The sequence below is a fragment of the Geotrypetes seraphini genome, chromosome 3 (genome assembly GCF_902459505.1).
Source record: "Geotrypetes seraphini chromosome 3, aGeoSer1.1, whole genome shotgun sequence".
Lineage (NCBI taxonomy): Eukaryota > Metazoa > Chordata > Amphibia > Gymnophiona > Dermophiidae > Geotrypetes > Geotrypetes seraphini.
The window spans coordinates 219,763,628-219,781,329 of NC_047086.1; the positions used below are offsets into that span (position 1 = coordinate 219,763,628).

Sequence of the window (17,702 nt, forward strand, 5' to 3'; positions counted from 1 at the left end):
AGGTAAATTGAATACTCAGGCCTTCAGGGAGGTGCAGACGTTCAGGGGAGGGGGCCCTGATGTAGAAGTACATGGAGGGAGGGAGGGAAGGGGGGTTCAAAGAGACATGCATATGCTGGACTTTGGGGGGAATAAATAAGGGGGTCTAAAAACAGAGGAGAGGGAGAGAAATGGTGGACAATGGGATTTAGGGATGAAAGTTACAGAAAGGGAGAGATGCTGGATGAAAGGGTAGTTGAGAAAAGGTGGATCTGTAGATGGAGATGAAAAAAAGGAAAGATGCCAGACCTCTAGGGGAGGGAAGGGAAATGGAAGGGGAGGACAGAGATGGCAGATGGATAGTTAGCATGGAGAAAGAAGAAAGAAGGAGACCCTGGCAAGCAAGCTATCAGAAGACAACCAGAGCCTGGGACCAACAAGATTTTAATAATGACCAGACAACAAAAGGTAGAGAAACTAATTTTATTTTCTGTTTTGTGATCACAATATGTCAGATTTGAAACGTGTATCCTGCCAGAGCTTATGTTAGACCACAAACGTGAGCTAGGATTTAACAGAGAGAGGAAAAGTCTTTATTTTGTTTATACCACAGCACCAGTGTGTTTAGGAGAAGGCAAAGGGGGTGAAGAGGCTATGAAATAAACCCATCAGGATGTTTGAAAAAAACGGGCAGGAAAATCGAATCGAAAAATTGATTCAGTAGGCTGAATCGAATCAAAAATTCTTTTTTCCTGAATCGGGCAGCACTAGTTCCCAGACCAGTTGCTCCTAGAAGCAGTCATTTATGACATCTAGGAATTTTACCTCCCTCGCACTCCCTGATGTAACATTTAACTAGTCAATGTTGGAGTAATTGTCTTAATATTTCACAATCTGACACACAGTCTTCAGTGGCTACTAACTCTCTCCCAAGACGTTCCCGGTCCATGAAACCATGCAGAAGCTCATTTTGGCTCAGGCAGGTCTCCGGGTGGTGAAGGCTATGAGGCAGTTATCCAGCTCATTTTGAGCCAATGGATATCCAATCCAATCCTATCCTTGGTCTTATATCCCGGGTCATTCCCAAAAGGAACTCGATCCAGTTAACAAAATTATCCCAAAGAGCATAGAAAACCAATAATTGGATAGAAGATTCATCTATTACAAATCCTTATTTGTCGGTTAAAAATTTCTTGAACAGATACGTCTTCAAAGTTTTTTTCTAAAACATATCAAAGAGGAGAGGAGTCTAATTTCTGAGGGAGGTCATTCCAAATTTTTACCATGGCAATTGCCACAGAGTGTGAAAGCCTACCTAAAGTTTGAGTACCTCTAATAGAAGGGAATACTAATTTAAATTTATGTATTCCTCTAGTGCGAGATTAGAGAAACTGGGCCATATACTCCCTTGAAAGAGGAGACTGAGAGGGGACTTGATCGAAACGTTCAAAATACTGAAGGGAATAGACTTAGTAGATAAAGACAGACTGTTCACCCTCTCCAAAGTAGGGAGAACAAGAGGGCACTCTAAAGTTGAAAGAGGATAGATTCCGTACAAACGTAAGGAAATTCTTCTTCACCCAGAGAGTGGTGGAAAACTGGAACGCTCTTCCGGTGTCTGTTACAGAGGAAAACACCTTCCAGGGTTTCAAGACAAAGTTGGACAAGTTCCTGCTAAACTAGAACGTACGCAGGTGAGGCTTTACTCATTTAGAGCACTGGTCTTTGACCTGAGGGCCACTGCCTGAGCGGACTGCTGGGCAGGATGGACCACTGGTCTGACCCAGTAGCGTCAATTCTTGTGTTATGTTCTTAGTAGAAAGAGATTGTTGAGAATTAAAATTTAAGCTTCCTAAAGTGGGTGCTCTGGTGGTTGTGGTTACCAAGAAAACCACATTGCCCATGGAGGGAGGAGTGGCACTGAAAGACACTCTGGATAGAAAGCTGGAGACCTCCATGAAGTTGTCTTTTGAGATTGCAGCTGTGTGTAGTTCTTATGTGGTATCTGCTTGACTTCAATGGATTCAACAGATTTCAGATGGGATGGTGGAGTCCAGAGCTGCTCTTTTGCCGGAATTCCCAAATGTTGAGACTGGACTGGTGTATCTGGCAGATGCTTTTTATGATATCATTTGTACCTCAGCTAAACAAATGTCTCTCACGGTAGTTTCTCGGAGATCATTGTGGCTTTGCCATTGGGCGGTGGATGCTGCTTCAAAACATTTGGTACGGCTACCTTTTAAGGCTGCGTATAATTTGGAGAGGACTTGGAGGTGTTAAGGATTTTGGGGATTCCAAATCTCAACAATTTCTGGAAGACAAACTTAAGGGTTCCTTTAAGGCTCTATCTCCCCTAATCCGCTTCAGAGACACCAAGCAGTATAGGCTGTGTAAACCTTCTTACACTTCCTCGTACAATTCCAAACCAAGGTTTTTGCAGAAAAGTTACTTGATATAGTTAAGACAAGTTTATCCACAGGAACCAAAAGCATGGAAAAAGTCTACTATAATACCAACAATCAAAGATTTCAAAGTAAGTCCCTTAGAAGAGTCTAATTATCGTCCGATTGCAAATATCCCTTTCCTAGCCAAACTTAAAGAAAAAATTGTTTTATCCCAAGTTTCCGAATTCATCGAAAAAGCACAAGTTCTAAATCCAAACCAAACTGGGTTTAGAAAGCATCATTCTACGGAGCTTTCATTGTTTGGATTGACCACTAACATCCTCTACCACCTTGACCACCACAAATCAGTTGCTTTTATTTCTCTGGGCTTATCCGCTGCTTTTGATACAATCGATCACAAACTACTCTGTATGATATCAAAATTAGAGATCAAATTCTGGACTGGTTTGTTTCCTATTTTCTGATAGAACCTCAAAAGTCATCTTTAAAAGAGACTAACTCTAACTCTTTTTCTAATGAGTGTGGTATATCCCAGGGTTCCATTCTATCCCCGTTGCTATTTAAAATATTCATGTCTCCCCTCTTGACTCTGGTCAGTCAATTAGATTTTCCATATTCGCTTACGCTGATGACATTGTTAATTCACCCAATAATCTTGACAGTCAAGAAGATATATCCCTTATAAATCAAAAGATGGAAAAAATATATAATTGGCTGAACACTAATATGTTAGCATTAAATATCAGTAAAACAAAGGTTATGATTTTCCCAGTAAGAGATGGCCTGTCCTTATCCACCCCAATCTCAGTTTCATCGACTCCCCTACAAACAGTGCAAACATTGGGTTTCACCTTCGACACTACCACAGTCATATTAGCTCGGTAATCCTAAACTGCTTCCAAAGACTCCATATGATTTGCTCACTTTCCAAATTACTTGATCCAGCATCCATCAACATCTTGATTTACTAGTAATCTCATGTCTCGATTACTGCACTGTTCTTTATAAAGGCATAATCCAGAAGGAAATAAGACGCTTGCAGATTGTGCAAAATACTTAGATTAAAATGATATCTAATGCAAGGCAATACGACCACATTACGCTGTTACTAATTTAAAGCCCGCTGGCTTCCTATAGAGCACAGAATAGCCTATAAAATCCTTTTACTAACATTTAAAACCCGTACCACTAATCTTCCTGATTTCATTCTTATTCCATACCCCCCCCCCAAAGGTCCCTCTGCTCCACATCTCAATATTTACTTGCCATTCCATCTCTTAGACATATTAGTGTTCTCCCCAGAATTTTTTTCCAGCCGGGTGGCATGAAAAAGTAGCCGGGTGAGGTGACATGGGGAAAATTAACCTCCTCTTTTACTAAGATGCGCTAGCGTTTCTAGCGCGCAAAAAAACCCCCCGCACTATGTGGGAAAACTAATGCCAGCTCAATGCTGGCGTTAGCGTCTAGCGCATGAGGCAATTCTGCATGTGCTAAGTACACGCTAAAACCACTATCGCAGCTTAGTAAAAAGAGCCCTAAATGTGTTCTATTTTTATTAGATTATTATTATTATTTTCCAATGCTCAATATGACTTCCTTTTTTAAGGTTTGACACTTGTGCTAGAATATTTTTACTAAATTTAAGAAGTATCCAATTCTAAAAGGGAATAATTAGATATTTGCCCTCTTTCAAATGGTATAGAGTAGGGGTGCCCAATACGTCAATCGCGATCGACAGGTTGCTCGCTCAAGCGACCCCAGTTGATCGCAGAGCGGGTTCCCTTTTTCCCTTCTCTTTTTTCACCTCCTGACTGGCCCACTCCTGAATTCTGCTGCTGCCGCCGCTGCTCAACATTAAAAAAAAAACCGGCTTGGAGAACTTATGTTCCGGGGGCTAACGTGTGCTTGTACCGGCTTCCCTTCTCTTCCCTCTGAAACCGGAAGTTATGTCGGGGGGGGGGGGGGAGAGAAGGGAAGCTGGCATGCACATGTTAGAGCCCCGTTCGCGGGCTAAAGCGGGAGACAGGTCAGTGAAGCTTGCGATTTGCTCTTCTTGCTGCCAGGTCCTGCCTACTTTCTGTTTCCTCAAAGGCAGGACCCGGCAGCATTTTTCCCAATAGGTCGATCTTGGGCCGCTCAGCCTTCCTCTCCTCAACGTCAATTCTGCCATCGGAGAGGAAGTTCTGGCCAACGGAACGTCCTCTCCGACGGCAGAATTGACGTTGGGGAGAGGAATGCTGGTGGGCCCGAAGCAGGGAGAGCTTGGTCAGCGGTGGGCGGCTTTGGGGGCCTGTTATCCGATGGCAGCGGCAGTGGCTTGGGGGAGGGCAGGGAGGGAGAAAGAGGGCAGGCAGGGAGACAGAAGGAAAGAAGAGAAACAGAAAAAAAGAAAGGGGGCATGAAGAGAGAAAGAAAGAGAGGGCAGGGAGAGAGAAAGAAATCGTTGGGGGGGGGAATGTAGTTAGGAGGAGAGGAAGCATACAGGCTAAAAGAAGGGAAGAAAGATGGATGCACAGTCAGAAGAAGAAACTGCAACCAGAGACTCATGAAATCACCAGCCAAGGTAAGAAAAATGATTTTATTTTAAATTTAGTGATCAAAATGTATCTGAATTTATATCTGCTGTCTATATTTTACACTGTGGTCCCCTTTTACTAAACCGCAATAGAGGTTTTTAGCGCAGGGAGCCTATGAGCGTCGAGAGCAGCGCTGGGCATTCAGCGCAGCTCCCTGCGCTAAAAACTGCTATCGTGGTTTAGTAAAAAGGGAGGGGGGTATTTGTCTGTTTTTGTATGGTTGTTAGTGAGGTGACAGTGCATAGAGTCATCTGCTTTGACCTCTTTGAAAAACCCTGGAATAGGAATGATGATTAACATTTTCTATGCGTACAGTGTGCTTTGTGTTTTTTTTTAATTTTATTGTTGTTAGATCATTTTGACTTGGTCATTTTAAAAGTAGCTCGCAAGCCCAAAAAGTGTGGGCATCCCTGGTATAGAAGTTTAAAAAGGGAAATGCGTTAATGAAGTCATTAGGTTCAATCTAGCCTTTTATTTCAGCATGAAACAATTAAAAAAAAAAAAGATAAATATAGCTCATCCAATCATACAAGAAATGGCTCTACAGCACCTCTAATAATGTTTTGATCATTAGATTACTTCTTGAGGTCTCGATGAGGATATGAAATAGATGCGATCCCCACTTCCAGGCCTCTTCCACATAATTTAAGGAGAGGTGTTACTGAGCCTTGAAGGAGACCTGGGTGATTGATCTTTATCTGCTACTTTTTTTATTTTGCTGTTGTGCAAAATGAGAGCTAGGGCAAAACAGTTTAGATAAAGATGCAGGTAATAATTAGCAATGTATTAAAAATATTTTATTTTTATTTGCTTATAATGTCATTTGAAAGCTGCTTGATGTTAATACAACTTTAATTTAATTCTTTATAGTGTATGTGGGGGGGATGGGTTGGGGGGACACACAACATCTACATCAACAGTAAAGTTAGAATAGGGTCATTAAATCCAGTGGCATACCTAGTATATATGACAGCCAATGCTGATCATTTTTTAACAACCCCCTCCTATATAAAAAAGATATTTTTAGTAATAATCCATGAGTCACACAACAAGGGTGCACCTAGGAAAAGGCAGTATCTTAAACACTGCAGTGAGCACTAGAACACCGACATACGCATTGTAAAACTAAACAAGCCAGATCCTGCACAGTCAATTGATCCAGAAAGCCATATCCTTTTCATACACACAGACAGATACACCCTCGCCCAATATGGAATAATCACAATCTAAAAATAGAACTATGTAGACAAAAGTTAAAGTGAACAAAGAAACCAGACTCTGCATATATTGCAACACCACAGAAACAGTGACCCGTCCCCTAATACAATGCAAAATATAAAGACAGTAGATGTAAATTTGAAAACAACTGCTACATAACAATCACCACTTTACAAATTAACAATAGAAATAAAACAAATAATGAGAAATAAGAAAATACCATTTTATTGGACTAATCCATTTTTCAGTTAGCTTTCAGAGGCCAAATCTTTCTTCAAGACAGTACAGCAGGGGTGCCCACACTTTTTTGGCTTGCGAGCTACTTTTTAAGATGGCCAAGTCAAAATGATCTACTAACCATAAAAATTTAAAAAACAGAGCACACTGTATGCAGAGAAAGTATTAATTATCATTTGTATTCGGTTTTTTTTTCCAGAGGTCAAGGCAGATGATTTTAAAAATATGCAATGTGACCTCAGTAACAACTATACAAAAATAGACAAATATACCCTCTCCCCTTTTACTAAACCGTGATAGTGTTTTTTAGTGCAGGGAGCTGCGCTGAATGCCCCGTGCTGCTCTCAACACTCATAGACTCCCTGTGCTAAAAACCACTATTGTGGTTTAGTAAAAGGGGGCCATATTGCAAAATATAGACAGTAGAAATAAATTCTCAAAACGGACACATTTTGATCACTAAATTGAGAATAAAATCATTTTTCCTACCTTTTTGTCTGGTGATTTCATGAGTCTCCGGTTGCACTTCCTTCTTCTGACTGTAAATCCAATATTTCTTTCTTTCTGCCCCTCCCCTTTTCTTTCTGTCTCTCTTTATTTCTCTCTCCCACTGCCTGCCTGTCTTTCTTTCTCTTTCCCCCTGCACCGCTCTTTTTCTGCCTTTCTTTCTCTCTCTCTCCCTGCTTGCCTTTCTTTCTCTCTCCCCCTGCCCCCCCAAGCCACCATGCCAATTTCTCCCTGCAGCGTCCCCGAGTAAGGCCAGGCACGTACAAGCGCCGGACTCTCAAGACTTTACCTCTGATGTCAATTCTAACGTCGGAGGGGATGTTCCAGGCCAGCCAGGCAGTGATTGGCTGGCCCAGAACTTCCTCTCCGACATCAGAATTGATGTCAGAAGTGAAGTCTTGTGAGTCTGGCGCTTATACGCGCGTGGCCTGGCTCAGCTCGGGGAGGCAGGAAGAAAAAGATTGCAAAGGCAACACGATCGACTCACATCCCCATGCGATCTACTGGTCAATCGCGATCGACCATTTGGGCACCCCTGCAGTACAATATATTGCTGTTATGGTATCCTGTCCTGACCTGAGGAAAAGGGTTTAGTCCTAAAAATATTGCCTTATTTCCATTTCCTATTTATAAACTTTAATCAATACAGTTACAATACTATTTGATTCTATGTAAAGCAACAAAAAAAAAAAGATTTTCTATCTTTTGTCGTTTCTGCTTTAATCATCTTCTCTTCGCTCTCTTCTTTCTATTCAGCATTTGTCCTCGTTCCCTTCCATGCAACAACTGTCCTCTCTCTTTGCCCCTTCCACCCAGCCTCTGCCCTTTCTCTCTCTACCCCTTCCAACTACTGTTCACCCTCTCTCTGCCCCTTGCATCCAGTGTCCGCCCTCTCTCTGTTCCATATGGCATCTTCCCTCTTTCTATGTCCCTTCATTAAACTGTATATCCTGTGCCCTTTCTCTCCTTTGTACATGATTCATTTCAGCTTCACCCCCTCCCCTATGCTCTGGCATCTCTCTCTTCTCCTCTTCTCCTTTCCTTCTTTCCTTTCCACTCCATTCCAGGGTCTGGCATCTCTATCTCCTTCCCTTCTCTCTCCCCCTGCCCTGGCATCTCCCTCCTATCTCTCCCTCCTTCTCTGGCACCTCCTCTCCTTTCTTTCCCTCAAGTCTGGCATTTTGTCTCCTTTAGTTTCCCTTCCTTCCCCCTATGCCCTGGCATCTCTCTCTTCTCCTTCCATCCCCCCTCTCACTCCATTATCTGGCATCTCTTCTTCCTTTCTCTCCTTCCTTCCACCTGGTCTGGCATCTGCCTCCTCCCCTTCCCCTATATGCCCTGACATCTCTCTCCCCCCCCATGGTCTGATAGCTCCTTTCCTTTCCTTCACTCCCATGGTCTTGGCATCTCTTTCTTCTCCTCTCCCTTCCCTGGTCTTCCTTATCCCCTCTCTCTCCTCAATTGGGTGCTGCAGCAGCAGCACTTCTCTTCTCCTATCCCCTCCCCAATTGGGTGCAGCAGCATCATTTCTCTTCCCCTATCCCCTCCCCAATTGGGTGCAGCAGCAGCATTTCTCTTCCCCTATCCCCTCCCTAATTGGGTGCAGCAGCAGCACTTCTCTTCCCCTATCCCCTCCTCAATTGGATGCAGCAGCAGCACTTCTCTTCCCCTATCCCCTCCCATCGGCAGAGTCACGAGCTTCCCTCCATCGCTGACCTATCTTCCATAGGTCAGCGACGGAGGGAAGCTTACAACTTGCTGTTCTTCCTTGCTTCGAGCCTTCCTCGTTGCTTGGTCTTGCCTTTGTGGAAACAGAAAGTAGGCAGGACCCGGCAGTGAGGAAGGCCCGAAGCAAATTGTAAGCTTCGCTCTGTTGCTGATCTGTCTCCGTCACTGACCTGTCTCCCTTAGCTTCCCTCTGTCGCTGCCCGGAGCGAACTCATGCCCCGGGGCTCGAACGTGTGCGTTCCAGCTTCCCTTCTCTTCTCCTCCCCCCGGGCCATGACTTCCGGTTTCAGAGGGAAGAGAAGGGAAGCCGGCACGCACATCTTAGAGTCCCGAAGCATGAGTTCGCTACGGGCTAAGGCAGCAAATCTCCAAGCCGGTGAGAGGTGGGTTTTTAAAAAAAAATGTTGAGCAGCGGCAGCAGGATCAGCGATGGATGGCAGCCGGGCGGTCATCTTAATTCGTCGGGCGAAGCACCTGACTAAAAGGCCCTAGGGAGAACACTGCATATCAATATGATGCATTCAAACATCTTTTTGGTTACCGCACCATCCCTCTGGAACTCTATACCAAATCATTTACGAGAAGAAACTTCTTTAACTTACTTCACGTCCAAATTAAATACCTACTTTTAGGGACACTTTTTAATGTATAACAATCTGGTTAAGGATGCGATCCTTTTGATTTTTTTATCAATTTACCTGGCAATCTATCCCTAACCTTATGTTTTCTATCCTCTTCTTTGTAATTTTACTTTAAATAATGTAGTTCTATCGTTTTCCTCATGACCGAGTTAGTTCATTTGTCTTGTTATTCCTTTGTCAACTGATATTTAAGGTTCTGTTTTTATAATTGTATGTTATTTTACCCTTTTGGATGTACACCATCTTGAAGTTTGATTTGTCGGTATACCAAATTTTTAATAAACTTGGAAACCTTTGTCCCTCTAAAGCGGCTACCTCCCAGCCAGTCTGTCCGCAGGCCTCATACGTTCCACAGTGACGGGTCTTGGCTCCCTCTGCCGAATCTATTAGGGGACGGCTGTCTTCCTTCCTGGTGGAGTGGGCCAAGATAATGCCAGATCAGTGGGTATGAAATGTTGTTCAAGACAATTACAAGTTAGAATCTGCGATGTGAGGAGAATTCTTTCTTGGTTTCCCCGTGTTTGGGGGCATCCAAGAAGGAATCTGAGAAGCACCCTCAGTTTGCTTGTGGAACACAGGAAAGGGGCCAGGGAAGGTACTCCATTTGGAGGGGTCAGTCAGGCCCATTCTGTATTACAAGAGGGTCAATCAGTTTCTCAATGTCGACATAAAGCAACACTCAAGGATGTCACCTTGAAGACGGTCTTTCTGACTGCCATGGCGTCAGTTCAACAGGTGTTGGAGTTTCAGGCATTATTCTGCAGAGATCTGTTTTTGTGCTTCTCGGATTTAGGGGTCTCGTTTCGGACAGTTTCTTACTTTCTTCTTAAGGTTGTTTTGACCTTTCATGCCAATCAGTTTCTCTCCCTTCTGGGAAGAGGACTGCGGGTCTCGATTTTGTTTCTTGTGATTGCTTGATGTGCATAGAATGCTCCTGTACTATTTTCAGATTATTAATGGCGTTAGGCATTTGGATCACCTTTTTATCTTATTCTCAGGACACAATAAGGGTATGGTAGTATCCAAGGCATCTGTAGCTCGCTGGGTCAGAGAGGCTATTGCTTCTGCTTATTTGTTGGCGGTCAAGCAGTTGTCGGCGGATCTCCATGGTCACTCGACCAGAGCAGTGGCTGCTTTATGGGCTGAGTCCAGGGGATTCTCCTTGGAAGAGATTTGTAGAGTGGTGACAAGGTCGTCCTCGCACATATTTTCTAAACATTAATGGTTGGATGTGGCGGTGAGTGCAGAGGCATTTTTTAGTGCTTCAGTCATTGCTGAGGCAGCATTTGCTTCCCATTACATCCCACTAATCTCTGGATTCATCTACTGCTGTTGTTAAGGAAGGAAAAATTATGTTCTTACCTGCTAATTTTCTTTCCTTTGGATGAATCCAGAGCCCCACCCTTTATTACTATCTGCTGTTGGTTACCTCACGGAGCATTCCTGTTGTGTGTTATGGTTGGTAGTTGATTTCAGTTTGGGTGTTTTTTTTCAATTTGATGATATTTATGTGAAAAGTTTTTTTACTTGTGCAGTTTGTTTATTCCTAATGCTTTGGCAAAGAGCGATGCTAATTGGCCAAGAGGATCACCTGCAAATCAGTTCTCTATCTCCACCTTCTGGTAGATGTGTGCTGTCCCACTAGTCTTTGAATTCATCTGCTGCATCTAAAGGAAAGAAAATGAGCATGTAAGAACATAATTTTTCTATAGCCTCCTGGTAGGACTGTTCATATACGACTTAATTCTTCAGTCACAGTCTGTCTTTTCAGTTCTCTGTTAACGCTATAGTACAGAATGTCTTTTCTTTTCTATGCTTTTGTTCCCTGTTTCATTCTACAACATTGTTTATTCAACGGGAACCATTCTTTTTCCTCTCATTTCCTGTCTTCTCAAGGGGAAATGAATGGCTTTCTGGGATTTTCTCATTTGGCACTTCTATATGTGCCATTTTTTTTTCTTTCACCCCTTTTTACTTTCTTTAGTCCTTTTGGTGTCTTCCTTGTCAAACTCTGACTCACCCAGGTCATCTCTTCTTAGAGCCTCTCTCCATATTGCTATTCTTTCCTTCATACCCTTTCCTCTCTCATAGGATGAGCTTTATGCTTTTTGTTCTTTTTCTTCCCTTGCTCTGCCTGCTCAAATAGGACAATATATATACTGTATATTGTCCTATTTGAGCAGGCAGAGTAAGGGAAGAAAAAGAAGGCTATATCTATCTATCTGTCCATCCCACTTTGTCCCACATCCCAAGTGAGAATATGCTGCCTGCTTATCCTGGGATAAAGCATAGTTACTTACCGTAACAGGTGTTATCCGGGGACAGCAGGCAGATATTTTCACTTTTCACATTCCACCCACCTCCTCTGGTTGGCTTCTTCACTTGGGCATGGAACTGACGTCCTTGTGAGCCGGTCGGGTAGTGTAGGCAGACTTAAAGCTTTCTAAAGCTTAAAGTGACAGTACACTTTTTACACTGTCCATACTAGGCTCCGTGGATAACGTCACCCACATGTGAGAACATCTGCCTGCTGTCCCCGGATAACAGTTACAGTAACTGTACTATATAGCAGAATACTTACAGGAAGTAGTAGCAAAAGCTGTAATGTGAATAACATTTTAAATGTCTAGTATGCAGTTTAGTCATAAGCAATGCTGCAAATGTATCCAAGATGAGAAGAAATTTAGAAGAGCTTAAAGAGAATACCATGTTAATAATATGGTTGCACTGCTTATTTGCTGTACCTCATAGCCAAAGACTTGAGTATCTCAGAAATAAAGACTAATGTTGAAATTGCTAAATACTTCCGTAACAATAATTTTGCAGCAATTCTGAAAAGAATGGGTAGAACCAAGCTAACGCTCCCACAAGAACTCATACTTGGAATGTTTAGAGAAGTATATAAAAAAACAGGCCTATTCTGATGACAGTTGTGAACAAAATCAAGAGAAAATAGATGGCACTGTTACGGCCAAAATCCTCAACATTGGGCTTAAGAGAACTGTTGAAGATATGCTGAGAATTCTGAAACCCATTTGTGAAGCTTTAAACAAAATACAGAAAAATCACTGTTTTATTGCTGATGCTGTTGAAATTTGAAAGGAACGGAGTGAGCATTTAAAAACAGAACTGCTCAATGACAGAATTATATTACAAGCATAACCTCCCCACACACAGAATAGGACAGTTCATTTTCTTGCAAATATTGTCAATATCTGATACCAAGGTCAAACTAAGTGCTGAAGAAGATGAGTTAGCTATGACATGGGTAACCAGCAATCATCCATCTGTGATGCCAACTATAATAAACTTCAGAGCTAAGAGAGAACCATTCAAGAAATATGTTTGTTGATTTATTTATTTAATTAATTTATTTATTTAGTTATTTATTTATTTAGCCCGTTCTCCCAAAGGAGCCCAGAACAGGTTACAAGAGTACATTCATAGTAAGGGTAGGACAAATTTTAGTGAGAAATACAGACTTTACAGCATGGACAAAAAGGTTTAGATTACAGCATTTACAGTATAGACTACAGTTCTTCAACCACCGGTCCGCGGACCGGTGTCGGTCCGCAGGAAATTTTTGCCGGTTCGCGCAGGGCCGACAAGATTGACTCACTTCAACTTCCTGCCAGTCCGCGCAGGGCCAGCAAGATCAACATCTGAAGCGTGTGCTGGGCCGGAGAGATCTTGGGGAGCCTCCGACAGTGGCTTTCTCCCCTCTCTGCAGCTCTCCTTTACTTCCCAGCGCAGCGATTCACGAAGGCAGCCCCGGGCTTTTGCTGAGTCGCGGCTGCCTCTGATGATGCAACTTCCTCTTTCCTCAGAGGCGGCGCGACCCAACAAAGGACCCGAGGCTGCCTTTGTGAATCGCTGCGCTGGGAAGTAAGAAGAGCTGCTGGGAGAGGAGAAAACCACTATCAGAGTCTGGGAAGCTGCTGGGCAGGGAAAAAAAGGGACAGCTGCTACTGGAGAGGGAGAAGTAGAGATGCTGCTGGGAGGGGAGGAGGGAAATGAATCTGGGAAGCTGCTGGGCAAGGAAAAAAAAGGGACAGCTGCTACTGGAGAGGGAGAAGGAGAGATGCTGCTGGGAGGAGAGAAGGGAAATGAATCTGGGAAGCTGCTGGGCAAGGGAAAAAAAGGGACAGCTGCTACTGGAGAGGGAGAAGGAGAGATGCTTCTGGGAGGGGAGGAGGGAAAGGAATCTGGGAAGCTGCTGGGCAAGGAAAAAAAGGGACAGCTGCTACTGGAGAGGGAGAAGGAGAGATGCTGCTGGCAGGGGAGGGAAGAGAATTACTGCTGGACAGGAGGAGGAGGGAAGGGAGAATGAAAAAAGGAAGGAAACAGCTGGCAGAGAGATTAGAGAAGGGTTAGGGGAGACACAGGCATGAGAAAGTAGAGAGATTGATGATAGGAAGGGGTCAGCTGAAAAATAAGCAGAGGGACAACGATGATAGATCTGGTGTAGGAGAGATAAAAATGAAGAGAGCAGTGAAGCTGGAATGAATCATGTAAAAAGGAGAGAGGGGGGCACAAGCTGGATGGAAAGGGGAGAGGGGCATTGAAAGAAGACAGATACCATATGGAAGGGGGAAAGGACAGACAGTGGATGGAAGGGGCAGATGCTGGATTGAAGAGATAGAGAGGGCAGACGCTGGAAGGAAGAGAGTGAAAAGAAGATTGAAAGCAGAAACCAGAGACGACAAAAGGTAGAAAAAAATAATTTTATTTCTATTTTGTGATTAGAATATATCAGATTTGAAATATATATCCTGCTAGAGCTGGTGTTAGACATAACTGGGGACTGCAAAACCCAGGCAGTGCTTGTTTAGCTTCCAGCTGGCTTAGGGCGCTTTCTGACCAGGGGGCAGTTGCCCTAGTTGCACTCCCCTAAAACTATTCCTGTCGTGTGACTGCAGTATTCTGTTAGCATGATATTTCTGTGTAGCATTCTGTAATAATTTGGCTTGTTCAGTTTTCTTGATAGTAGAGGGGATATATGTGAAGGGGAGGGGAGACAGGGGTTTTGTTGATCCTGCTCTGAATTATTTATATTTATAAAATGACAATTGTACAGAATATTGTTTCTTTTTATACTTTAATAAAATACATTCAATATAAAATCATAACTGAGGCTTGTGTGGATGGGATCAGATGATTTATGGGGACCGACTCGCGGAGATGGGGCGGAAACGGGGTTTTTAAATTTTAGTCCTAGTAGGTTGCCGGTCCACAAAATAATTCTTTTTTTTCTGCCGGTCCACGGGTGTAAAAAGGTTGAAGAACACTGGTATAGACATAACATGCAAACTAACAAATACAGACTTAGTGGACATTGGGTGGTTTAAATTGTAGCATTTTCAGTGTAGATATAACATGGAGGTGAACTAGCTTTTCTCTGCAGGTGGGTGCATCTTTGTTGTCAGAGAATATGGTAGTAATTCAGGTTATATTTGCGGTGGCATGTGAGATTTAGTGAGATTCCATTTGATATATTAGGTGGTCCGTCCGGAGTGTAGATGTGGGTCTTCAAAGAGCTGGGTTTGTAAAGAGGAAGGTTTTCACGGCTTTTCTGAAGTTCCAAAGACTTGTCTAGTGATCTAATGGATGGGGGGATGATGTGCCACATTCTGGGTATGTAATGAGAATATGAGCATCTTCCAGCTGTCTCAGATGTGAGTGAGAGGCCGAGTGGCAGGACCAGCCGTTTTTCTGTTTGGGATCTCAGTGATCAGTTGGGGACGTAAATTTGTAGTTTTGATGCTATGTAGATTGGTGTCATTTTGTGGAAAGTTTTGAAATAGAGAATGACGGTGACAAAATTCATCACCGTTCCTGTCCTCGTGGATAACCGCGGGAAATAAACCCATGTCATTTTCTAGTGTCTAGTTCATCCTCTGTCCTTCTACACCAGCGTTATTCAAAGCAAAGCTTGCGGGTCAGTGGTTCTGGCCATTCATACTCTGATTCTTCCCTCTTTCCTTAAAGAATGACATGAAGATGGTTTCCCACGGTTATCCGTGGGGACGGGAACGATGATGAATTTTGTCACCGTGTCATTCTCTATTTTGAAAGCTAACACCAAGGTTTAAAGGCGCATTGTTTTTTGATAGGCAGCCAATGCAGAGTTGACATGATTGCAGAAGCCCAAGTTGGATTCTGGCGTTTTACACACCTTGTAAACGGGAGAGTATTTTTGCGGTTAAGCCCATTAGTAGAGCGTTGCAGTAATCTAAACGGGATAGTACAAATGCATATAGTAGCTGGGCGAAATTGTTTTCTGAAAAGTAAACACGGATGCATTTTAGTTGACGGAGGTAATAGAATGATGAAGATACTAAATTTGATACATTGTCTGAGAGCGACAGGTTTGAGTCGAGGATCACTCCTATGCTGCGGACATTGTCTTTGGCTGTGAGGGTGTCATTTCCCCAGGAAAGAGATGAGTGGGGGTATGTTTAGAAGTCCTTATGTGACGTTCTTTTTTTTGATGTGTTGAGCTTTAGTTCATCCACTTTTTATTTCTGTTAGGCAGCAGTGAAGTTTTTTCATTTGCACATCTCAGTGTTAAAGAAAGTCACACCAGTGAACTGGTGGAGGTCACTTCTTAAGCACTTGATTTAGACTGTTGAAGTACTGATTTCACTTTCATTAGCAGTAGTTTCTTCTGCTGGCATAGAATATGTTCTTTGGACTCATTCATTGTGAAATTGTTTTGGACCCAATAAAGCAGGAAAGCTTATTTTTTTTTCTTTTTCTAGATTAGGTACAAAGAAGAAGATGAAGATTAGTGAGCTACAGAAGACAGTATTTTAAGTTTCTCCTGTGTGGACCTGGTTGATAGTCTAAAGTTTTTAAAGATATGTTGTTTAACCACATCAGTTAACATGGATGTTTAAGCAATAATGTTGTTGTTTTGGTTAAATAAAACTATTTAACTTGTTAAGGTATTGATTATTTTTCTGCTTTCAATAAAGTTCAGCAGAAAAGTTGTCCAAATATGAATTATTAAACTGAGTTAGTTCAATTTGCAATAATTTCATAATTATTTATCTATGTATTTCTAATAGTATAACCAAATCAGTAATTTTTTGGTTGTAAAACTAATCTGAAAAGTTATTTTTCAAAAAATGAAACCTTCATCTGGTTGTAAAATATTAAGATTATATCAGCAAGAATGAGTCTTTCTGCAGAAAACATTGATTTAAATCAAGTCTTTCTGGCTAATAATGTATTGTAAAGTGATTGATTTGGTTTAAATCAAATCCTCCAAACAAAATATTGCCTCCTATCCCATGATTCTTTAATTTTCTCAGGAGCTTCTCAGGAATTTTTGTCAAAAACTTTCTGAACATTTAGATACACTATGCCAATCGGCTCTTTTATCTATATGTTTATTCATATTGTCAAGAGAAATGCAACAAATTGGTGAGGGTTGAACCCATGCTGACTCTATTCCATTAAGTCATTTTTGTGTATGTGTTCCATAGTTTTATATTTTATAATGGTTTCATTTTAACTTCCCTCTCTGATGTTCTACTTTGAAGGAGAAGGCCTGTAATGCTAAATACTACCTAGTTTGTCTGCTATTATGATTTCTCATTTGATTGAGTCATTTCAAAGGAGCATGATCCATGACAGATGAACTCGTTTCCAATAAGGTAATAACTTAACATCTCTAAGGCCTCCTTAATGACCAAGCATTCTCTCTCTACAGTAGCATAATTCCTCTCATGGAGAAATAACTTTCTACTCAGGTATATCATGGGATGTTCCTCTCCCCTTTTCATTTGCCTCTGAGGCATCAGTTTGTAAGATGAACATTTTGAAAAATCAACTTCCTTTATTATAGGAGGCTGACATAAGCCATTCTTAAGCTGCTTGAAGGCCTGTGCTCCCTGCTTCTGCCATTTGTAATTGGTTGGGATGGTGACATTTAAGCATTTCAATTAGGGGATTTGCGTGTTTGGCAAAATGGGGTATAAACCTTTCATAGTTTCCTGGGTTTGGAGGGATATTATGTAAATGCTTTTTTGTGGTGGGTTGAGGAAACTCTTGAATACTCTCCACCTTAAAGATTTTACCTGTCCTTGCCCCATAGCATAATCTCTCTCTGGGCAGAAATGCATTTCTAGGTATTCAGGGTAAGTGCTTCCCTCCTTTAGAACTACTCTGACTCTGGGCATGCGAGTCTTGCAGTCTGGGCTAAAAATTATTATTTTGTCTCTATATATGGCTGCATAAATATGGAATTTAAGGATGTCGTTGATAAGCCTTTGGTAAGGAGCAGCAGCCTCATTCAAACGAAAAGGGAGACACCTAAACTGGTAGAGTCTTATTAGAGTGCCAAGGACAGTCTTTGGTCATAATTTCTGTGCAAGGGGAATTTGACAGGAGCTTTTGATCAAGTC

General features: G+C 42.3%; 1 protein-coding gene across 5 annotated transcripts in view; it reads left to right on the forward strand.

The window, feature by feature from the left end:
• LOC117357919 (histone-lysine N-methyltransferase 2D-like) overlaps positions 1-17,702 on the forward strand; it is a 104,551-nt gene that overhangs the window by 54,410 nt on the left and 32,439 nt on the right. Inside the window, exon 4 of one of the 5 annotated variants that reach the window (XM_033939185.1) lies at positions 16,053-16,234. The exons of the other annotated variants lie outside the window; for them this stretch is intronic. Coding sequence (XP_033795076.1) covers positions 16,053-16,057 — 5 coding nt within the window. The 3' untranslated portion in view covers positions 16,058-16,234. Of the gene's footprint in view, positions 1-16,052; positions 16,235-17,702 lie in introns of those variants that run through there. 5 annotated transcript variants of the gene reach the window in all.